This window comes from Mastigoproctus giganteus, chromosome 10, assembly GCF_048544385.1.
Source record: "Mastigoproctus giganteus isolate SK-2022 chromosome 10, ASM4854438v1, whole genome shotgun sequence".
Taxonomy (NCBI): Eukaryota; Metazoa; Arthropoda; class Arachnida; order Uropygi; family Thelyphonidae; genus Mastigoproctus; species Mastigoproctus giganteus.
In genome coordinates, this window is record NC_143584.1 from 36160765 (window position 1) to 36186296 (window position 25532).

Sequence of the window (25532 nt, forward strand, 5' to 3'; positions counted from 1 at the left end):
TGATGAGATGTAACTGCAGCAAGCATGATCCAATTCGTCCAGACTGCTTGGTGCTGGACGTACATCTCGTGTGATTGTTATTTCCTGGACTACTCTACGTAAAGACTTAAGGTAGGCCTCCACTTGTTTTCCTATTAAATCAAAAATCTACAACGACTGGAACCACAAGACTATCAAAGCCATTGATTTCTCCAAGTGTACGACTGACATGGTTGTGCAGGATCCAGAAATATTACTTAACATCCTACTGGCGGATGAAATGCACTATGGATCTGTGACAGGCAAAATTGTCCAATTTCGGCTATAAAATCGCACTTCTGCACGTGGCATTATTGGTCCTTTTTGCTTTCAAACCATTGACAACTGAGAGCATTTTGAGACATGCACAATTAACAGTGTACGATGTCTTAGCTTGTTGCTAACCAAAATTATCTAGACATTAAAAACATGGTTTATATGGAATTATAACTTTTGTGCAGGATGGTGCACAAAATGATATAAAACAAGATGAAATAGCTTCTATGAGAAATCCTCAGAGAAGATCAAATTATCACAGGCCATTTTGGTTGTGAGTAAACTATAGAAAACACAATGCTCCATATTTGATTGCTTATTAGAAGAAAATCGTAGACTCATGGATATTTGATAGTCAATATAAATTGGTGAAAAATTACATTTGTGTTATTTTTCTAAATTAATTACTGCGCACCATTGGTGGTCAAATTCTGAACTAATCTGTTATTATTTACAACAGTCCCATATGTACTGAATTAAAGCAATAAAATGTTTTTAGATATGACCTACAGTTTCGATTTATTATCAATTATACTACTTTTATATTTTTGAAACAACAAAACACTTAACTGTATTTCCAAAGTTACTTGTAAAGTAGAATAAATTTTAAAAAGTAAATAAAATAAGATGCTGGTATCTATTTATCATTAGTGCTTTGGCCTTATTATGAAGCAACAATTTTACGTCACTTCCTACGCCCTAAACGTAATGACTTTCAAAAGTATACGATAGAGTTACCTGAATGGTACTATAAAGTGCGTGTTGCTACATGGAGCTTGTGTTCATCAGATAGTGTTTAAAACACTTATTGTGGATGATGTCCGAAACCGCGATATCTATCTCCAGCAGACTCTGAACTATGTGATAGCAAGACGGAAGTCCTTCACCCATGCATTTTTGTTCAAGGCTGTAGAAGGTGCAGTCATTCTACGAACGCCAGGACGTTATCTAAATTTGGCTTTGTTACAGAATACAACAGGCGCACAGCTGTCTCTCTCTCAAAGTGCGTATTTGTCCGTTTAAGAAATTTATTTATTAGCTTACATGTACGTTCTGGTTAATGAGCAAAATGGACAAGTTAAAGCATCATCAGATAACGATTTTCACCACTATGTTTATAGGGTATGCATGCTATGCATACAACAGAAAGAGTGTTTCATTTGCAATGCCAAAATTAATGGAAGATGGACTTGGAATAAATGAAGCAGGTAAGTTTTCCCATCTGTATCACATAGGGCTTAGAAAGACTCCTATTGCATATAAGCAATAGGAGATATAAGAAATAATCCTATTGCATATAAGCAGGATTATATCTGCAAATTTAATATAAAGTTTAATAATTTGTTGATAAATGGATGAAAATGGAACACGAGTTCCAGTTCAATATTGTTGTGATAATAACGTGAGATTCCCAACTTATGTTATGTTCTCCAAACAGCATAAGGCTACACACAGCTTATCTTAATAGGAGCAGCTGAATGTATTCAAATTAACCGAATCCTTTGTGTATGCCATTTGCAAACATTATTTATTTCAACAAAAATGAGTATACAGATAGAACAAACGTTTCTGAATGTAAATGTTTTTTTCCATACTCTTGCATTACAAGCTCAAGAAAATTGAAACCGTGGATGATGTTTATGAACGTGATACCTGACCTAATTGGCGTACGAATGGTATCTGTAGCGAGAAGCACGTCATGGGTCGGGACATGTGGCAAGCACGTGCTTCCTTCACTGCTCAGTAAACAACGTAATACGAATATACATACAATAAAATGATTGCGTTTTAGGACAGCTGATTCCTAGGGCTCTGTATGTGTTCAAACACTAGGTCACGTGAATGTGTGTGTGTTAAGCGCCAAAACAACTAAGGCTATGAGGAGACAGTATATTGTGTCAATAAATTGTGCATATTGTGCAGTTGATTTGCCTGTTTGCAGAAAAAAAACTAGAGTTTCCGGGAGAAAGAACCATGGGACCTTCGTTCAGACCTGCTAACTCGGCCACGTTGTGAAAACAGCTGATAAGGATTCCTCGTATCATTGATCGAATTTTCCACCCGGTGTGGGGAGGATGGTGATTATGTCCGCTTTCTACCCGGGAAGGCAGTATGCCACGTCTCATCAAACAATAAAAAGAGTCTCTGTTTACCTTTGGGAAGAAACACAGTCCCAACGTTTATATTCCTGCATAAAAGTTTGGAATCACATTTCATTTTTCTTAATTTTCCAAAGTCTTTTTAAAATAGGACCAATTTGTTTACCAATTTTTATTAAAATATTTTCTATTATGTATAAAAGAAAAAAAACTGAAATAATATTTAAGAAATTTCTAGAATATTCGAGTACATTAGAGAAAGAAGATTCCTGAATGTGGTAAAATGTTTTAGGAGATTCCCGAACGTGATAGAATGTTCTAAATGATTCTAGAATATCCTAGCAAGCGGGAGTATTGTTTCAATGTTATAGAAGATTGTGAATGGTTCTAGAGTGTCTTACAATAATATAAATTGAGGAGTAATAGCTGTAACGTAAAATCGAACATCCATCATTCGAAAACAAAGTGTTTGGTGTAAGTTTTGAGTTTTGTGATAAACATGGCAAGAAATAAGGAACTAAGTGTTGAAAAAAGAAGTGCTATTATAACTCTATATAAATAAAATTATTCCATGAGAAGTATTGGCAAAAAAACCATGTGTTTCATTTAAAGGGGTAAAAACTATCATTAGACGATTCAAGGAGACTGATAGCTTAAAGGATAAACAACGATCAGGCCAATCGTGGTTTTTCCTTTAGCGGAAATACAAGATAAAGATAAGACCATAACGCTGATATCTAAACGCAATCGACGACTTACTGCACCGGAAATCCGAGCTGAGTTCAATTAAAACAGAGAAACTTCCATGTTTCTCTGGTGGATGTTTTGGAAACATCCACTATAAAACTTCCTTTTAAACGAGTAGGACTTCATTGTCGTGTAGTGGTATAAAAACCCCAATTAAAACCGAAAAATCGAGAGAAAAGGTTGGCTTGGGCTAAGAGTCATCAACATTGGACGACTGAAGAATGATAAAACCTTCTATGGACGGATGAACCCAAATTTCAAATTTTTGGATTCAGGCGTAGAGTTCATATGAGATGATGAACTGAAGAAAAAATTGTGCCACTCTATTTAGTGCCTATACTCGACTGTATTAATTTCACGTGGTATAAGAGTGGTATTTATATTTAGTAATAATCTAACTGTGTTACTATCAATTATTTTTCATAATAATAATTGAAATAAAACTGAAAATATATTATTGGTTGGATATGTTTTGAATCATCCTGTATCACATCACCATGGTTAATCACCAATTCTGAAAAGTTCAAGTTTAAATGATACGAGGAACTCTCTGGAACCCTTTGAGCAGATCAGGTTAGCAGGTCTTAGATCCACATCAGATCTTAGAAACATCAGGCAAAGCACTCAATACCAGGGGCGGCTCGTCTACAGGCACTGCAGCACCCCCAAATATTTAAATCTAGATATACAGTGAACGGAGTTATATGAAATTTTGTAAAGAAAAATGCAACGCAATGAATATTTTTATTAACAGAACCCGCATATAGTGTGCACATCCTCCATTTCCAGTAATCATTTCAAAAATAAAACGAATAAAAACAGAAAATCGTTTCCAACTTTGAAGTTTAATTAACCGTAGGCCTTACTGTGCGCCAGGCAGTGACACATTTTGCATTCCAGTGAATCTCTGGTTGACCATGATGGGTGTGTAGCCACAATGTACGTGTCTTTTTGTTATTTGCCCGAATTCTCGTCAAGTAACTAAATAATATCAGTGTTAAGTCAATACTCAACATTCAACAGTGTAATTATGTGATTACAGCTTAATTGCGAATTGAGCTTGAAAGTAAAACATTATTTCTATGACACATGATTTTGTGAAATTTGATTCGATCATGGCCTCCATGTTTCCCCGTGAAGTAAATCGAGTGACAGTGAATAAACTTCAGCAACTTAGTTTTGCACAATTATCTCTCCAAGAAAAAAAAATGCGATTAAAAAAGAAGGCCGCCCCACATCAAAGGTTCAAATTTTTCAGCGGGGAATAAGTAATAATAAGAAATATATTCATAGTTTTAAAACTGAATGGTACCAAAGGAAAAGTTGGCTTTGTGGTTGTGCAATTAAAAATGCATTGTTTTGTTTTCCATGTTTACTGTTTGGAGGTGACTTAACGTGGACAAAAAGTGGCTTTACAAACATAAACAGAATGAAATAAAAAACGCTAAAACATGAGAGTTCGAAGAAACATATTGATAATGTGATTTCACTATCGCTTTTAGGAAGCGTAAACATTAAAGAACAGCTTAGTGGGGCCTACAGACTTTTAAAAACGTTACTATTATTATTATTATTACTACTAGCCATATAGTGCAAGGAAGCCTGAGGCTTAAGCGGCACCAGCCAAAAAAAAAAAAAAAAAATCTGAATTACACCGAGAGAAGGAGAGCGAAAACAAGAGTCAGAAGTAAAAGGGAATCACCAAGAAAGAGAAGAATAATGATATCTAGCTCAGGACCCTGGGTGTGCCAAGCCCATACTCACCAGATGAGAGCCCCTGAGGTTAAATTTACCAAGAATCGTGAGGTATTATCTAAAATAATAGACTGCATTAAATTTTGATAACAGTTTTAAATTCCTTTACGTTGACATGACGAAAAAGACGATTCTAAAAATCCAGGAGTATTCAGAGGATTAATAAATTTCGCCTGTACATTAGATTCCAATTTAAAGAACCATTTAGAAAGTAATGCAGCATTTAAAGGCATTTCAAAAGACTATTCAGAATAATATTCTTGATTGTTTTCTGCAAATATGCCAGGATGAAATAAAAAGAGAAATTAAAGAAGCTTCATTCGTAGCTGTCATGGCTGATGACGCAACAGATGTTTCGGAACATGTACAAATGGTAATTGTTCTGAGATATTAGCATAGTAGAGGCATTTGATGCAAGAAAGCAAGCTTATGCAGCATCAGCCAAAAAAAAATAAAGTAAAATAAATAAATAAAAAATAACTACTTCCACTTCACCCCTCTGTTCGTTGGAAATACCTGTCCAGCTGAGCCTTAAACTTATTTAGGCTATTAACTTCCACGACAAGGGATGGAAGTCTGTTCCACCTACCAACCACCCGCTGGCTAAAGGCAAATTTCCGCACATCTATCCTACATCTGTCTTTCCTCAATTTGAATTTATGCCCTCTCAGGTGATTATTCTGAGCAAGAGGAAGAATCCCATCAGCATTGAGCATGCTCAAACCATTCAAGGCTTTGTACACCTCTATCAGATCACCTCGCTGGTGCCTATTCTCCAGACACTGTAATTCGCAAAACTTAAGCCTTTCTTCGTAAGAGCACCCCTTTGTTCCATTCACTAACCTTGTTGCCCTTCTCTGTACTCGTTCCAGCAGCTCTACATCCTTCTTGAAATGAGGCCTCCAGACCTGTATACAGTATTCTGGGTGTGGCCTGACCATTGCCTTATACAAGGGAATAATCACCTCCTTATCCCTGCTAGAAAAATTCCTATATATCATTGACAATACACCATGAGCTACTGTTGCACCCGTCTGCACTGCTCAGAGAACTTCATACCTGCCTGCACAACCACTCCCAGGTCCCTTTCATTCTCTACCACTGTCAGTGTAGTACCACAGAGTTGATACGTTGCTCTGGGGGTTGCTGTTTCCCATATGTAGTACTTTACATTTGTCAATGTTAAACTTCATTTGCCACCTCTCAGCCCATCTGCTCAACCTTTCCAGATCCTGTTGCAGCAGCATAGTGGTGTCAGTAGTGTCCTTGACAACCCTGCCAACCTTCGTATCGTCTGCAAACTTGGACATTAAGCTTGATATACCATCATCAATATCATTTATAAATACAGAAAACAATAATAAAAAGAAATAAAGGACCCAATACTGAACCCTGAGGGACTCCACTAATAACATTAGTCCACGATGAGCAGTGTCCATTGATTACCACTCTCTGTCTTCTCCCCCTCAACCACCCCTTTATCCTTAGCAGCAATTTGCCTCCAATGCCACACTTCTCCAATTTGTGCAGCAGTCTTCCATGTGCAACAGTATCAAAAGCCTTTCTTAAGATCCAAGTATATAATATCAAAGTTATTCCCTGCATCCAGTTCTTTTGTGACTGCATCATAGTATCCAATCAAATTGGTCAGGCAAGACTTCCCCTTAACAAAACCATGCTGTGTCCGAGCTATAACTGAAGTCTTGTCTAGATGATCCTGCAGTGCTTCTTTAACCAGTGCCTCCATTAATTTTCCGGGAACAGAAGTTAAACTCACAGGTCTATAATTACTTGTGTCAGCCTTTGATCCTCCTTTGTGACTTGGGGTCACGTTTGCACATCTCCAGTCCATGGGTACCTCCCCTGAGTCCAAGGAAGCTCTCATAATTATGGCTAAGGGTTTGCTTACTTCCTCTGCTGCCTCCTTTAATATAACTGGATAGATCCCATCCACCCCGGGTGCCTTTCTTGTGTTTATCTTCAACAGTTACTCCTCCACTTTACTCCCAGTTATTTCAAGATTCTGTAGCTTACTGCTAGAGTTGAATACACCTCTGGCATTCCCCTTGCTGAATAACTCCTCATGTGTGAATGTCGATGCAAAATATTCATTTAGTTTGTTAGCTACCTGAGCAGGATCATCAACAGTTGACCCATCAATATCAAGTGGACCAATCTGATTCATCCCCTTCCTTCTAGAGTTTACATAAGTAAAGAACTCTTTGCTGTTTTTCTTTGCATCCCTTGCCAAGGATTTCTCGTAATCTGCCTTCGCCTGCCTAACCTCCTTTGTAACTTGGTTACAGATCAACTTGTATCTATCATAGGCTTCTGTGTCACGTGTTAATTTGTATGTATCCCATGCATTTTTCTTCTCTGCCATATGCCTCATTAGTTCATCTGACATCCATTTAGGCCTAAACCATGAACAATATTTCTTAGTTGGTATGTAAAGCCTAGTAGCTTCCAAGATAAGTTCTTTGAATGCTTCCCATTTTGAATTTGCTGTTGGTAACATCATCAGTTGATCCCACTGTATAGAATTTAAATACTGTCTCAGTCCATCGTAGTCGCCTTTACGGAAGCAATAACCCTTCCCTTTACCCCTAATGGTAGTTACCTCTTTGAATAACTCCCACTTCAGAACACTGTGATCACTGCCACCTAGTGGTTCATTTATCTGCGGATTCTTAATGCATGAAGAATCACTACTGATAATCAAATCAAGAGTATTACTCCCTCTAGTTGCCTCCCGAACATGCTGATGTAGAAAACAATCATCCAATAAATCCACAAAAGCCCTGCTAGTGTGTGAGTGACCAGCCCCCAAATTCCAGTCAATATCTGGGAAATTAAAATCTCCCATTATAAGACCCTCTGATTTACTGGCCCACTCTATATCCCTGTACAGTTTCTTATTATACTCATCAGAGTCATTAGGCCTATAGCACACTCCTACTCTCAATTTTGATCTCCCAATGCTTATGTCACACCAAACTGACTCGACACTGCACTGTCCAGCGATGTCGACTGGCTTCACTTCCTTGGATTTTATGTGTTTCTCAACTAATAGCATAACCCCTCCCCCCTTCCTATCCTGTCTATCCTTTCTGTAGACGTTGTACTCCCCAAATTCCAGTTATGCATTCCTTATATCTGTGTGACACCACGTCTCTGAAATCCCAACAATATCTGCCTTTGATGTTTTGAGCAATACCTCAAATTTATCAAATTTATTTACTAAACTCCTAGCATTGGTGTACACGCAAGTATACATGCACCTGCTCTTCCTCTTAGCCACTCTAACACAACCCATGTGTTTACTTGTACCCCAATGATTCCCAGCAGTCTCTGAAATATCCTGCATCTTATTTTCCAGGCTGCTGCTCATTCCAATAGAAGCAGTGCAAGAATCACTTTCTCCTCTGCCAGTGGCTACTGTTAATCTATTAGTCCTTGTATCCCCCCAATCGTCCAGTTTTCTGACCCACCTAACACTGCCTCGATAGCATCAGCAAACATTCTGAAAACATATGAACTGAATGGAGACATTTGTGAGCGTTTTTGGGTTTTTTTCACTCCGGAAAATCAAACGGTAGACGTAATATCGAAGTGCATTCTAGATCAATTAGATATAATCCTCGAAAGAAATACTCAAAAGCTGGTTGCTCAGACATTTGATGGCGCAAGTGTGATGAAAAGCAAGAAAGAGGGAGTTCAAGCTAAAATAAAAGAAGTGTACAAAAATGCACATTTTATTCACTGCTATGCACACCAACTGAATCTGATGATGAGAAATGCAGCAAGTAGTACCCGAGATTCAAGAATATTCTTTTCGAATCTCATGTCGATACCAGCGTTTTTCTCGATATCACCACAGCGTCTCTCTGTTCTCAGAAAGCATATGGACAGATGTGTTGCCCAACCTTCCCCTACAAGACGGAATTTCAATATACGCACCGTGAACAGCGTTTATGAAAATTTTGAATCCTTAAAAAAAGTGTATGGAGGAACTACAAGCGACAGCGAACGCAGGTAAGACTATTTCAGAAGCAACTGGAATTTTGCACATCTTGAGTAATGAAAAATTCGAGTTTTGGTTAGAACTTTTCCATCAGATAATGCCTCACGTGGAAGTTATTTATAATCAAATGCAATCTCGAGAAATTGAGGCAGTTAATATACATGAATATAGAGGAAACTTTAAGAATGCGATTCTAAAAATCAGGAATTCAATGTACTGTGAAAATCCTTCAAAAACACTCATGATTGAACCGAAGGAAGTATGTGACTAAGTGTAGACATAGGCGAGAGATATTCTTTAACAAAGCAATTAATTGCTGCTAAATTGTTTAACAAGGAGAATTTTGTTATTTTTCGTACGAAAATGACCATGGAAGAGGTACGGGAGATTATTGAGGCATATCCCATGATTGAAAGAAAAAAACGTCTTAAGGAATTACAAGTTTTCTGTAGCAGACATGATCTACACAATTATTTGAAATTAACTGACTCGCTGAAATTTATCTCAGAAAATAATCTAGCTGAAGTTCTTGGTGAACTTACAAAACTCATAAAAGTTCTTTTGACCATTCCAATGATTCAATTCCAATTTTGACCATTTCATTACTAGGGATACTGAGAGCCCTGGAGCAAACAGCCTCAGTGGACTGGCCCATCTTTCCCCTAAGGGACTCGGATTCTAATTCTGGATCTCCCCCCCCCCCCCGTCCACAATGTCCGGGCTCGGGGGAAGCATCATATAACTGTCACGAATAATTTCATATAAATATAATGTTAATATTGATGAAGTATGGGTTGAAATTAATTCAAACTGTACAAATTATTTCTTGTTAAATTGACATATGACCCACCCTGTATACTGAAAGTAAGTGTTTTTATCATTTGTTTCGTTTTGTTCAATTTATTTCTTAGTAGATTGATATATAACCCACATCACTTTTAGATCACATTATACCAAAAAACTTCTTCGCACATCTCTTATGACATGAGAGGTCAGCGTGCATGGCATTCTGCATTAAAATAAAAAACAAACAAACAAAAAGTTACAATAAATATCAATAAGTTTATGTTTCCTGCTCACAGAATGGTCCTGTTAAATGCACCAAAAACATAAGATACTAAAAACAGTGCATGTGTTCCATCCAGTAGTTTCAATGAGCATGATTATTAAAGTCAGCTTTAAAAGTAAGGTGCGCTCCATTATATACCCCTATGATCTAATTTTGCTGTTAAGTACCAAAGCAACTAAGGCTATGAGGGGAAAGTATATTACATCTGTAAAACTCGTGCATTCTGTGGTAGATTGCCTGTTTCCGGGAAGAAAAACTAGAGTTCCAAGACAAAACATTCAAAAGTCGCCTGAGACCGACTGATTGAGCCTTGTTTTGAAAATTACCTCGCGTTATGGACGAGATTCGAACCGGCACATTTTCTACTTGGTGCGGGAGGATGATTATGATAGCAACTGTGCTACAAGCGAGGATGTATAATTTTGCTACTGTCGGTATATATGCACTGTGCTGCCACTTTATTAGGTACACCCCTGCTGTGCACACAAATGGTTTGTTCCAGAACGTTGTAAGCCACATGACCACAGTTGTGGATATAAATGCAGCAGAACAACCTTTCTACTATCAGTTAAGCGTACAAACCTTAGCAAGAATTGGGAAAAGCAGTGATCTAACGGACTTCGAACGTGGCATGGTAGTAGGTGCAAGACGTGCTGGGCAAGGCATCTCTGAAACGGCAGTTCTCCTGAAGTTTTCACGCACCACAGTTTCAATGGTGTATCGAAAATGGTGCAACGAACAGAAACATCTTCTCAACGGCACTCCTGTGGAAGAAATTCGCTTGTTGATGAGAGAGTTCAGAGGAGGATAGCTAGAATTGTGCAAGCAAACAGACGAGCCACAATGTCGCACTTTGTCGTGAATGGGCTACAACAGCCGACGGCCACATCGCGTACCTTTGTTATCAATGAAGAACAAGAGAGCACGCCTCCTGTGGGCGCAGCAACACCAGCACTGGACTATCAAGGATTGGAAAACAGTTGCTTGGTCTGACGAGTCGAGGTTCCTGGTGCATCATGTTAATGGAAGGCTCAGAATTTGGCAAAAACAACATAAATCCATGGACCCGTCATGTCTGACGACTACTGCGCAAGGTGGTGAGGGCACTTTTATGGTGTGGGGAATGTTTTCTTGGCACACGTTGGGTCCATTGATACCCATAGATTTACGTCTGAATGTCACAACGTATCTAAACATCGTTGCTGACCGAGTGCATCCGGTCATGTTGACAGTTTATCCTCAGTCAGATGGTTACTTCCAGCAGGAAAATGCGAAGGTGCACAAAGCCCGAATCACCATGTGATTCGGGCTTTGTGCACTGGCTTTTCTTTGCTGCAGTGGCTTTTCTTTGCTGAGTGGCCCGCTCAGTCCATGGATCTCAATCCTATTGAACATCTTTGTGATGAGCTGGAAAGGGCTGTTCGCTGCAGGCCTACACCTCCGTCGAATCTCAAGGAACTGCGTGACATATTCATGTCTTTATGGTACTCCGTTCCTGCACAACGTTTTCAGCATCTTGTTCAATGCATGTCTAGACGAATTCAGGCTGTTTTGAAGGCTAAAGGATGCTCAACACGCTACTAGGTAGGTGTACTCAATAAAGTGGCAGCACAGTGTATATACTAGTGTAATATATTTTGACTGGAAAGTAAAGGTCATAATAATACTCGTAAAGTCATCTATAATTTTTTTTTCCATTCACCAAGGCTTTTTTTTTTTGTAATTCAATAAATTTGGTCACAGAGATAAGCAAAGCCATCAGGTTTTGTCCTTATGTATGTTTATACAAACGTACCGATAAAATACTGTGAATATACCCAGCAAACTTTGATAGCATAAGAAAATATCTCGAAGTACATACGGTTACCGATATCCTATTATGTCAGTAAGTACTCAGACAAAGAAAAAGAATAAGAAACACATTTCTGTGCCCTTGAAAACTTTAGATTATCAACAGGCGAGAGATGATTATGATAGTATTACGACACGCACTGTAAACAGCATTGCATGACCGCGCTCTTTCTCAATAATCTGTAAAAGAAAACTAGATCTTTGAATTTATTTTATGTAGTTTTTTTTAATTCTAAAAGAACCACAAAATGTAACTTAAGGATCTTTAAAATGTATTAAAAATAGTTAACTAATTTATTTTGAAAAAAACAGCTCTTCCTAATTAACTATACGAGCAGCTGTCTCATTCGTATGCATTTCATCCAGGTAATTCGTGGTAGCCATTGCTTACTTAAGCAGCGTGTTTCTTAGACCAACAATTTGTTGATGAGAAGGGATGGAATTGTAGAGTGAATATGCGTTGCGGAATAGTTAATGAATAACCTTGACCCACCTATAGAAATTCGCTCTATTGCAGTTTACTTGGTCTGACCATAGAGTGCTGGAAAAATTAAGTTGAAAAGGTTTTTATCCTATTTGAGGAACCATTTTTCATGGGAGACAGCGTAACGTGAAAGTCCATAAAAAAATGAGACGTCAAAAAAAGTGAGTATAAGAATGTGGCTTAGGGAGTGTTTGTCTTTTTCATCTGCGCTTACTGAACCAGGGATTCGACACTGCTCTGAAGATAGTGGAAAGAGGAACTTGACCTAGAAAAGCAAAGCCAGATGACGACTAACTGTTTTTTATTATTTAAGTAGTAATTAGGCTAGAGATTTTTAAGAAATTTTTATGTACCAACTGAATTGCGTGGAAGTATTTGCACAAAGATAACCAGCATAGTCAGATATCATTCGATTGTGGCCTCACAGAAAACATAAGATAAGCTGTGTGAAAAGTAGAAAGCTGGTGATGTTGCTCTTTCAAAGAAAGGATTTTCCAAATTTAGTTACCACTAAGGTTCCTGGAAGAACTTGTTACTGACATAACTTTTATTTCGTAAAACACAAAGCAATGTGAGAAAGTTGTTTCTTTCGGAAAGCTAATATAATAATAAGATTCTTTATTAACATAAATTTTATACAATAGTGATTCCTTACACAGAAAGCCAGAGGAATCTTACAATTTGTTGTTTATACAAGTGATTTTGATTTATAAAATAAATAAATAAATAAAATAAAATAATAATAATTAATAGATCAAAGCAAAGATGATAATCAAAATGTAAAAATGAAGTAGTAATTACAACGAAAAAGGACTACAAGTTGAGCAGAACATGAAATTACATCGGCTAACTAAGATCGGCACTTACATAAATGTCCTTTACAAACAGCAAGATGGGACAAGATGCCATCTCGATATGCCTTGTCTATAGTCCACAGGTCGATGTCGATGTTGAGCGAGTTGAGAGTGTCCAGAGTCACATTAGGGAAGTGTCTCTTGAAATTCTGTAACCGCTGGAGCCTTAAGCATAAGGAGGGAGTACTACGGAGATGTCTGCCTGGCAAACGCCAACCAACCGTGTTCCAGATGTTGATGTGATCCTGCTTAGCTGAGCACAGATGAAGGAATGACTTTATTTTTAGCACATGGGCTCTGTGGACTATGGGCGTATATTGCAGGTTGCAGCAGAGAGTAGATTTAGATGTTGTGTAGACCACAAGTTGGCCCACTTCAGCACCCAGAATTCGAGGCCCCACAGTTTCCTGAGGCTGGTGGGTGGTGCCGCCGACCAAACTTCTACGGCATAGGAGAGTACACTACAGAAGTAAGTTGCGAGGTACTTCTTGATTATTTTCTTATTGTGCGTTTTGCACAGATCAATTTTCATTCCCCAGAACGCTCTCAGGGCTTTGGAATACTGAGCTTGGATTTGTTTTTTATAGGTGAGGTTGGCATCAAGGATTACTCCTAGGAATTTGACACTGTCTGTGGGAGTCAGGACATTTCCTGCCAATTCCGGAAGTAGAGAAGATGCAGTATCAGTAGAAGTGATCCGACTTGGCGTAAAAATGACATAATTTGACTTCTCTGGATTGACTGACAGGCCAAAAAATTTAGCATACTTACAGAATGTATTTAGGTAGCTGTTTACAGATTCAGAGGCGGTTTGTCTTTCTTGTGAATGACCAACATGGCGTTTGCATGGCAAGTAGCAAACAATATCATCAGCATACGATAGGAACGCTGGAATTTGATCCATTAGTGGAACGAATATTGCTGCAAATAACAAGGCTGAGAGACAACCACATTGTGGGATCCCTACTTCGACGCTTTTAGTGACTTTAATGTCATCGCCTTTGAAGTGAAGCATTCTCCTAGATAGCAAATTATTGAGGATCTCGAGCATATTTCCGGATATTCCGTAGAATCTCTCAAGTAAGGCAAGAAGGGGTGTTATTTGGACTGAGTCGAAAGCAGATTTTATGTCCAGAAAAATGGTGTGAAGATCTTCGTTGTCATTCCAGGCCTGAAGTATTTTCTGTGATAATGACTGTAGGCAGGTTACCGTAGATCTATTAACCGTAGATCTATATGAAAATCTTAAACACCAAATTAACAAACCAAACCTTATAGGATGAGCCTGACTGTCATATCAGCTGCTTCAGTTTTTAGGAGTCTTTTCTACTTCCGTGGTCAAACGAAGGCATCAAAGATAATTTCACTGAGAGATAAATCTCAGATGAGTTCTCTCTCTCTCTCTCTCTCTCTCTCTCTCTCTCTCTCTGTCTCTCTCTCTCTCTCTCTGCAGGATGGATACTGATCACTTAAGGATCTGTATTACAGCAGATGGTAATTTTGTTCTTTCACTGTCGATTTCTCTATACTGCCAATGAAGATGGCGCTGATGGATGATACTCCACCAGGTGGGATTCAGGCAAGTGGACCCTCAGGATGGATACAGATAGTTGCTGAAAATTAATTCCTCACAGTTTTAAATAAAACTGTGTTTATTTTTATTACTACTCATGTCGCTTATGAAATATGAATGTTTCCAATAGTCTCCTTCTCACATATCAAGAATTCAATAACGCCACTTTTCTTCTGATGGCCATTCATGGAAGCAGCATGTTTGATGACTGTCACAGCAATGCCACCTGTGGAAAGACGATGTCACTGGCACAATAAGAGACGGGAAGGATGTTTTATACGGTGTACAACAAAAATGATTTAGAATAAATTATAAAAATTAGATATGATGGAATAGGCCAGGAACATGCAAGTGGTAACTCTGTCCACTACTGCATTCCATTTATAGGCTACACTCTTCAGATATTGCAGTGATGTAACTCCTTAGCACCAGTAATCACAGTCAAGAAATAGAAAAGACTACGACAATAGTCATAGCGAGTTTTCTATTTCTTGGAAATGCTTATTTCAAAGTAACTACAATATCTAAGGCTGCGTAATAATTTATGGGCAGTACAGGATTATTCGGGATGAAGCACCATTTAATCCCCTCACGAGCAATGCCGTGGCTATAATCACTGCCCTTCCACACCGGATTCGTAAATGACGCAAGAAATTTTTATGTATTCTTTTCACAACATGCTGAGATTGTCTGTCTCAGATTTTTCGTCCAGAAAACAGGTCACAAAATTCACAAAATTTACAGACAATACATTGATATCGTGTGGTCTTAGTTACCTTAGTGCAAACCCAACAAAGAGCAGTAAAATAATTACTTGCATTTCCCATGTCTTTCCATCTGCCTACGACAGAATATCACGATCAAGCAATGGTCTAAAGATCGAAATACAAACACAACATTGAAACTCCAAAATGAAACTAATTTTCTTGGTATTTCCCAAAGGAAGCGCATATCCATAAATAAAACTTAAAAGCACTACCGCTATTACGCAATGATAAATCCCATTTATTTTTCAGCAATGTTACAAAGCCTTTTTTAGCGACTTGATCACATGCAAACTAAACTGAGGACCGGTTAAGAACTGGACATTAAGATCTGAGTTGAACATCGCTCTTGGATTATGACGTAATTATAGCAGACAAAATATATTTTTTGTAACCGTTCCTCAGTCTAGTTTGCACTGGACGAAGTCGATGGAAAAGGCTTTGCAATGTTGTTTTTTAAGGTAACGTAATAGTGCTTGCAGGTTTGATTTCGAGATGGATAAGAAGAAAATTAGTTCTTTAAAGGCATGAAATACATTTTTCCTCCAGCGAATTGTTCAGTCAATGGAAATATTATACACTGGTATTCAAAAACTAAGGAACACACAAAAAAATTCCAAATCTTTCAATTTTTAAGTAAAGTACATTACACTGGCCTTTATAGGATCACTAATTCAGGCTTCCAGGTAAAAGATAATTTCCGAAAGACAACACCTGGTCCCATCCACTTTACAGTTATACAATCAAGTTGCTTATATTATTTTACCATTTGTATATTATTATTTTACCATACTTTTTAACCATTGCTAAATAATTAATGCACTTTATTTTAATTTATATAGGTTTAATAGTAAGTAGCCAGAATTTTGCGTATGCAATTAGTAAATTCCTGGGTGGAGTGCTCTCCGATCGTATCAGTTCCCGTCTGTTGTTTTCTTCAGGACTTCTACTCAGTGGCCTAGTGACAGTAATTTTTTCTGGATGTGAATCTGTGACTTCTTTTGCAGTTCTTTGGTTTATTAATGGATTTGCTCAAGGTTGTGGGTGGCCATCCTGCGCTAAAGTACTTAAACAGGTAAGTCCATTATAGCACAAACAAAAAGATTCTAATGTGCTCGAAACTAAAACTAATATATTAAAATCGGCTTCGTCATAAAATAAAAATTTGTTGTAGTATCATTAAATGCCCATTGGAGTTTCTTTTATTCGTATCAATCTATATTATTTTGGAATATTAAGATGTCTAATTCACTAATGGCGATTTTACTTCTGTTAGTGGTATTCGCCCTCCCAGTTTGGTACTTGGTGGAGTGTGTTGTCAGCAAGTGCTAACATTTCTGGAGGAGTTGCTCCATTCGTCTCTGCGTTTCTGATAATAAACTACGGCTGGAGGTTTAGTCTAATCGTAGCAGGTCGGTAAGCGTTTGGTCACTTAAATTGACCAAGTTTACTTGACTTATTTCAAGACAAAAACATTAAAAATATAATCCTATTAAAATAACCGTGTATTTTTCTGTTTGATTATGCAGGAACTGTCTCGATACTTTGGGGAACGCTTTCTTTATTCGCCATAATAAATTCTCCAAAGGAAGTTGGACTCCAAGGATTCGCAGATGGAATTTCGAAAAAAGGATCAGGTAGGTTACTTCATTTGAAATCTCGATTTTAGAGTTGCTCGGTTTTCTTTAAATGCCTTCAATACTGTGGATTTGCAAGTATAATATGAGAGTGTAAAAAAAAACGTGAAAAAAGGGCATAAATTTCTTCCAGCCTGACGTAAATCGAACTCTGGCCTTTTCCACACTCTGAAGAGTGGTTGATCAGCTGTTATTTACAAAACATAAATTTTTATGGGCATCAAGCATTTTCAGTAATGAGATTTTCTTGGGACGTAACCAGCTGTGCCACAAAAAGAAACATGCGATTTTTTTAGGATTCCAAACATGCCATTGCTTTCTGTCCAACCTGATAATACTGAGTTAGAAGTTTGCATTATTGATTCATGAATGACCAAAATATTTTAGAGAAGACAAACTTCCCAAAGCAAAGATACAAATAATATTGCCTAGAATTTCGTTATTGTGATACGTATATCTTCAGAACGTAATAAGAAGTCCTTAATGCGTTACCTAACAATTAATGAAAATTAATGTCTGAGTGATGCAGTTGTGATTTATGCTGGCAAAAGTGTCAAGTAACTTCAAGAAGCTTGAGAAAAAGAACCCCTTGCGACGACCAATCCATGCTAGTTAATAAGGCTGTTTAAAGAGACATGCGGTGTCGTCCACAAAGTGTAATGCGACAACGTGTCTCTGCTCTGGGAAGCGTGTTAACTGTGCTTGGAAGTTGGAAGTAGTCCACAGAAGTTGGAGTATAGCCCATTAGTTTCAAAACACCACAACGTACACGAATGGAAGTGCAGCTGCTGGTGAATTACGATTTCTTCGGATGAAAATACGATTAAATCGTAATTACTTCATAGTAAATCATAATTTAGATGAAAATTTCAATAACAGTAGTGTGATTTTCATCCCCATACTGCAAGAAAACTCACACGAAACAGAAAAAAGCGAATATTTTTTACGATGTATTCTAAGACAGCCTGATTCAGAGATCACTTTTTTGACTGTGAGCACCAAAAAATGTTTTGGATATGGTGAAGAATTCTCCACAGTTTGAAAAACTGAAGAAAGATTTTCAACAAAATGGGACAGGTATTAGACCACTTTTCATGGGCTGCATCTTGAAAACGAATTGGCGCAGTAGTGGGGACCGCTGATTCTACAATTTTGACATAAATATAATGTGAAATCTATTATCGATTATGCGCAACTCGTGCAATGCATGCAGATTATTTTAAACATTTCAAAAAAACTTTGTAAGTTAATTTAAAATAAATATATAGACCATCCTTCTTCGTTAATTAGGTTTTAGTATTGACTTTATAACATATCATTTAATCAGTATCACTGATAATATGGCTAATACAACAGTTGATGCTGAACCTATGTACTGGTTTTCTCTCTTTAATACAAGAGTGTTATAGTAATATTTAATCTTTTTGATTTTAGATAAAGACGACAGAAGAAATGCAACATTCCTGGATCTTCTCAAGAGTCCATTCCTTCTTTTGGTCTCGTATTGCTATATGATAGTATTCTGTGCGAAGACAAGCACAGTAGACTGGGGTCAGTTATATCTCATTGAAGACAAAGGACATTCCCAGTATGTCGGTGGGTGCTCATTTTAATCCATCTTGATTCTTTGCGCTTGTTCATCGTTCGGGGTGTACATTGGAACTTTGTACGCAAAAATATTTTTATACTTTGTACACCAATTTCTTACAATAAGAGGCGTGTTCTAAGCTTTTGGTAGGATAGTGTAGTTTACTAAGATAAGACTACTTTTAATATATTGATATTATTCTTTACTGTGTGTCCCATGATTTATGGTAAGATGAATGAATAATATTGATTTCTGTCACAACAAGTTGTCAGCGGTCCACAAAATAAATGAGTATTTCATACGCAAAAGTTCATGTGGAAAAATAATACGTAAAATAACAAAGAAAAATAAAATGATAAATATCAAAAATGAATAGAACTCCTGTAATTATAGGGAAGTACAACACAATGAGTGTGTATATGTGGGGGAGATTTAATAGTCCTATGGAACACTGTGGAGAGACTGTGTCGGATTGCCCATTCATAGCTAGAGGGTGCTGAAGACAGTTGCAAACAGAGCCATTCAGCCCCGACGAGGCTGAATGACTCTGTTAACACAGTTACCATGACGAGTCCGGTTTGCCTCGGCTCCTGTTGTCATACCATTTCTAATGTCCCTTGGGGGGGGAGAGAAAGGTGTACTCGATTTTCTGGGGAAAAAACCATGCCAACCTCTCCTGAAACCGACTAACTCAGCCACATTGTGAAAAATTCCATAAAATACTTATCATTGGTGGTATTCGAAATCAGGCTTTTCCACCCTGTGTGAAATCATTGACATGGAGGAGCAGACAGTCCGTTAACCAGTGCATCCTATTAATTTAATGTGATTTTTCGATGCGATTGTGAAATCATAACTTGGGATCGAAGACCATGCCTCAGTCAGTGAGCATGGGCACATGTATCGTCTTGATTCTCCAACCATGCCGCCCTCTCCTTTCAAGAGAGAGCGGCATGGTTTTACCTTTTTGAGAAATAATCCAAGATTGGATTACATCATATTTCGCTATGTACTTAGATTTCAATAGATATTTTGTCATTGTTCCACATGTGCGATCATCATCATCAGCCATTTTCAATCCACTGCAGGATGAAGTTCTCTCAGCAACTTTCTAGTTCCTTCTGTTTTGTGCAATGGCAATCCATGTACTACCCACGAACTCATGAATTTCATCTGTCCATCTCCGTTGTTGTCTTCCGGGATTTCTTTCAGCTCCTCTTCGGTACCATTCTGTTATTTTCTTAATCCACCTGTCATGTCTTCGAGTTATGCGTCATGCCCAAGACTATTTCAGTTCTCTAGTTTTGATAAGAATATCCTTTATTTGTGTTTGCTGCCTAATCCATGTGTTTCTCTTCTTAGCTAACAGTCTGATTCCCAATACAATTCGTTCCATTGTTCCCTGTGTAGTTTTCAGCTTCTCTTCCATTCTTTTGGCAAGTGCCCAGGTTTCAGTTCCATAAGTCATCGTGGGGAGTATACATTGATTCATTATTTTATGTTTCAGACAAATTGGGATATTGCTCCTCAGCATGTAATTATATTTCCTGAATACTATCCATTCGAAATTTATTCTTCTCTTAACTTCCAGCCATTTATCATTATTACAGCTAATGACTTGTCCCAGATAAGTACACTGTGCTGCCACTTTATTAGGTACACTCCTGCTGTGCACATAAATGGTTTGTCTCACAACGTTGCAAGTCAAATGAGCACAGTTGTGAATATAAATGCATCAGAACAACCTTTATAGTATCAGTTAGGCGTACAAACCGTAGCAAGAATGTGGAAAAGGAGTGATCTAACGGACTTCGAACGTGGCATGGTAGTAGGTGCAAGACGTGCTGGACAAAGCATCTCTGAAGCGGCATTCTCCTGAATTTTTCACGCGCCACAGTTTCAAGGGTGTATCGGGAATGGTGCAAAGAACAGAAAACATCCTCTCGACGGCACTCCAAACAGACGGGCCACAATATCTTGCACATCACGTCAGAATACAACCTTGGTGCGCAGAACAAAATAACGCAACGGACCACTAGTCGCGCTTTGTTGAGAATGGGCTACAACAGCTGACGGCCACGTCGCGTACCTTTGTTATCAATGAAGAACAAGAAAGCATGCCTCCTGTGGGCACAGCAACACCCTGGACTATCGAGGATTGGAAAACAGTATCTTGGTCTGACAAGTAGAAATTCCTGGTGCATCATGTTGATGGAAGGCTCAGAATTTGGCGAAAACAACATGAATCCATGGACCCGTCATGTCTGACGACTACTGTGCAAGGTGGTGGGGGCAGTGTTATAGTGTGCAGAATGTTTTCTTAGCACACGTTGGGTCCATTGTTACCCATAGATCACGTCTGAATGCCACATCGTACCTAAACATCGTTGTTGATCAAGTGCACCCGTTCATGTTGACAGTTTATCCTCAGTCAGATGGTTACTTCCAGCAGGATAATGGGCCAACGCACAAAGCCCGAATCACTATGGAATGGTCCCAGGAACATGACAATGACTTTTCTTTGTTGCAGTGGCCCGCTCAGTCCACGGATCTCAATCCTATTGAACATCTTTGGGACGAGCTGGAAAGGGCTGTTCGCTGCAGGCCTACCCTTCCGTCGAATCTCAAGGAACTGCGTAACACATTCGTGATTTTATGGTACTCCGTTCCTGCACAACGTTTTCAGCATCTTGTTCAATCCATGCCTAGACGAATTCAGGCTGTTTTGAAGGCTAAAGGAGGCTCAACACGCTACTAGGTAGGTGTACCTAATAAAGTGGCAGCACAGTGTATATGAATCCACCCTTTTCAATTACTGCTCCTTCAATCATTATATCCCTTTCTGTGGCATACTTGTTCACGTGTGCAATAGTTGCATAAATTGGAGTAGTTGCATAAATTGGAGTAAAGTGTCATTAGGAACAAGCTCTGTCTCCTTCCACTTAACTGTCCCTTTATCCTGGCTATTGTTAGGATAAAGGGACAGTCAAGTGGAAGGAGAGAGAGAGAGAGAGAGAGAGAGAGAGAGAGAGAGAGAGAGAGAGAGAGAGAGAGAGTAGTTATAAATGGCAATGCTCTTCATGAAATAATGTTATGAGTGGAATCACGCAAGGTTCGGTGCTGAGCCTGTTACTGCTTTTAATTCTTATTGATGTAGGTTGAATATCTAAGTAGTTGAATGTGTAAGTAGGTTGATATCAAGTTGAATGTCAAAGTTTTCTGATGGCAGAAAAGTGGGAAGAGTGGTCAATGACATTAATTGAAGTTTACTATTTCAACGAGATATAGCTAAACTATTTGGATGTGCTAAAACATGGCAAATGAAGTACAGTTGTACTGCATGCAAATGCAGTTCAACAGTTGTACTGCATGCAAATGCCGTTCAACTGTATCGCATTTGGATGCAGCAATTCCAGGATAACATACCATTTCGGTAACTAAGCTCAAGTTACTCGATAAGAAGAAAGACCGGGAAGTAGTTATGTCGTCTGACAATAAACTCTCTGAGCAACAGATAGATTTCTAAGATAGCTTATGGAGTTATGTCAAGGATATACAAGAACTTTTCCAGCAAGGACAAAGGGGCGATTATCCCATTGTACAGAATAACTGTTAGGCCACGTATAGAATACTACATACGGGTTTGGGAATCTCACTTTAGAAAGGACGTTGGTCTGTTGAAAAGGATGCAGAAAAGACAGAGTAATTTAGATGGTGGTGATATGTTTGCTCTTTTTCAACGATTAATATACGAGAGAGGAGAGGAATAATTTGGGTTAAGCCTTAAAGTATTTTTGAAATAGAATTTTACCTGGTATCATGAAGGTAAATTTCATGAGCAGGTATCGGTTACATGAGCGTCATAAAATAACTGCTCTTTCAGTAAAAGAACCATTTTATTTACCACGCTAAACTTTAAAGGATTTCTTACTACATGTGGACTTCCTATCTTTATGCTCTAAGAAGCATTAAAGCCAAAGTGGCCTACATGTTAAGCGTTCAGTCTGCTGAGAACTGGGTTATTACACTGTTTGTAGACTTTAGGGTTTCTTCCCCAAAGTTAATCGCATAATTTCCTTCCTCACGGAAACAGTTTTTCTTACCACCAAATGTAATTTTCTCATTAGGAGCTATTCATCGAGAGATTACCGGACTCAAGGAAGCAGTTTTATTCTGGTCTGAGAGTTATTTTTGGCAACAAGTTCTTAAGCTCTAATTGAGCGCAGTAATTCCTCCTAATGAACTTGATTCAGTCAAATCGAATAGTTTATATAATGATTGGATTTCAATATGTCGTTCTTCAATTAAAGAATAGAAAACCGTGCAAATATGCTAATGAAATTTTATTCATTTTCAGGTAGTGCATTTACAAGTAGTGTAGAATCGGGTGGATTCTTCGGAGGTGTGATTGCAGGATATTTAACCGACTGGGTTTTACAACGTAGTTCCAAAAAGGTAAATTAGGTTTTATGGATTATGTGAATACCTTTTCGGGTAAATTTCAAAGAAGGAGTTCGTTAAAATGCCTAAACTTTCATTTCAGGAGCGAGGAAATTGCCGTATGCCAGTAGCAGCAATATTTATGGGAGGCGTCATGACATGTCTTCATATCCTGTACTTTTTTGTAAACGAATCTTCCTCTCAAGTAAGCATTGATGTTTTTATATTTATGAATGAGAATGAAAGTCTTGATTGTCCAAGTTTTTGAATTGTCAATAAAAGAAATTTCCATCCTGCGGATCACAGCTTTGCCTATCAGACAACTCTATGGTCCAAGGACTGAATGTGATCCTAAAAAGTGAATCATCCGGCCTGCGATCCCTGTATGGCTCCAGTAAAAATGAATATTAAAAACAAATACAAATCCAGAAGCCCAATGTAAATTTATAGATCCAATACGATCGTTATTGGTACATCAAACATAAGTCTATATTTTTGTGTAATTCTACATTATACAGTGTTTAATAACACGTAGCCATACTTTCAGAATCGATTTCAGTAGCTAGAACCAACGAAAAATGTTCCTACAAACTCTTGTCCAGTTCTGAAAGGTCACGGAGCTATGGCTGTTTGAATTTTATTTCTCGATGTTCATTGAGAACTCCATCGTCACCGTTCCGAATTAGACATTGTTTACGTGAACTTTTTCCATTGTTTTCGAGTTCTAAATGGATCCTTAAAGCACGGCCCATTATGAAACACCCTATATTAACACACGCAGTGAGTAAAATATTCCCTAAATTTGTGGAAATGCATTTAACCAAAGTACTCTTCAATTCTCGAATTGGTAGCTGTTTTGGAAGAAACAGAATAATGACAACAGTGAAGATGGTTAGTATTACATATTTCCCACTTTCAGCAAGTGGGTATGTAAGAATAATTACCAAATTTGTTATTCGGACAATAAACAGCAACCAGCTGATAGGCGATGCGTGTCACCGACCTGCTCCCACGATAAGCTATCTTCCTGTGGAGTAGACAGCCAGCAGATTCTTTGATAAGATATCAATAAACACAATGGTGATGGTGAACGTCATCTCATACACAATGAGTCTGATCGCTCACCCATTCAGATTATAGACACTGCCATCGACAACTGAATGCCATGACGTCAGCCATTTAAACCATATTATTCACTTCTGGCAATAAGCAATATTATGTAAGATTCCTGTCTAGTTACCGATTCACTGTAGTCCACTGTTAGGGAAATTGTATCTAGATACTATTCTTCATTGTACTTAAGAGGGATTTTTCTTCACACTTCTTCAAGCAGCACGAAGCTCCCTTGAAGGCTTCTGCAAATTGAAAGTGTGCAGACCCTGTTGATGTGAACGCAGGACGCCAATACTTCCTGGCCTTCCTAGCTGACGGTGCTGTTGTGATAACTGAAGCCCTCGAAAATATCAATTTTATTACGGCCCTGACAGGTACAGTAACCACACTGTTGCCCATGTTACTCTTCAGTATTAGTACAATCGAAATGACTGAATTTACAACCGAACAATTTTTTCTAAATTCGAACTGACATAATTGCACACACGTCTGCAAAGTACAAATTGACAAGCAAGTTTCTGTCACACAAACTGTCTCTTCCGACTCTGGCCCTAGTCGGAAAAGACAAAGCCCCCTTAACTGCTCTCTTCAATATAGGACACGAAACTGCGGAAACAGCACTGCTTCCAAATAGAACATGGAGAGGAACCACCAATTCTAAACCGCTACCATGCGTTAACCCTTTCACAAATTGCGCTTATGGGTTTATTATTAATATTATTAAATCAGGGAGTTCTGGGAGTCCTAACGATGTCGTCCATTCTGGGGGCATCTATACGGCCGGTTATGAATTTAGTAAGTGTTAGAATATTTTGGGCAGCAATCTGCTGTTTCCAAGGCATCACGTCTAAATTCATTCGAGTAGAGCACTAATCTAGAAATGGTATACTGTCTCCCTGTTATTCGGTTAAGCCATTTAAGGATCCAGTACTCTAACCGAAGAAATTTGATGAAGTGAGTTTTGCGCGCTGAAGACCAGATGATGGAGGAATATAATGGAATGGGATAAAGGCAGCGTTGGACATATCGGATGATAAGCTGAGGATTATGTATTCCTGCAAACTCTTGGCGTAGCAGCCGCATTGCTGCATAGGTCTTCGTTATTGGTCTGAACTGCTAAGTACTTCGGCCTTGGTTACAGAAGCCCTTAAAGAAGTACTTTACACCCGCTACAAATTCCACCAAATTCAAGGAACTCCAGTTACTCCTCCTTCTGTGGCCATACAATGGTCGAATCATG

The 25532-nt window shown here is 38.3% G+C and overlaps 1 protein-coding gene across 1 annotated transcript in view; it reads left to right on the top strand.

Moving 5' to 3' along the window:
* The first annotated feature begins 1021 nt into the window (after positions 1-1021).
* Positions 1022-25532, top strand: part of LOC150078978 (glucose-6-phosphate exchanger SLC37A4-like) — a 30542-nt gene continuing 6031 nt past the window's right edge. The window contains exons 1-7 of the mRNA XM_090383705.1: positions 1022-1502; positions 16357-16589; positions 16791-16926; positions 17044-17151; positions 18586-18747; positions 23097-23194; positions 23283-23384. Coding sequence (XP_090239831.1) covers positions 1355-1502; positions 16357-16589; positions 16791-16926; positions 17044-17151; positions 18586-18747; positions 23097-23194; positions 23283-23384 — 987 coding nt within the window. The 5' untranslated portion in view covers positions 1022-1354. The remainder of the gene's footprint in view (positions 1503-16356; positions 16590-16790; positions 16927-17043; positions 17152-18585; positions 18748-23096; positions 23195-23282; positions 23385-25532) is intronic.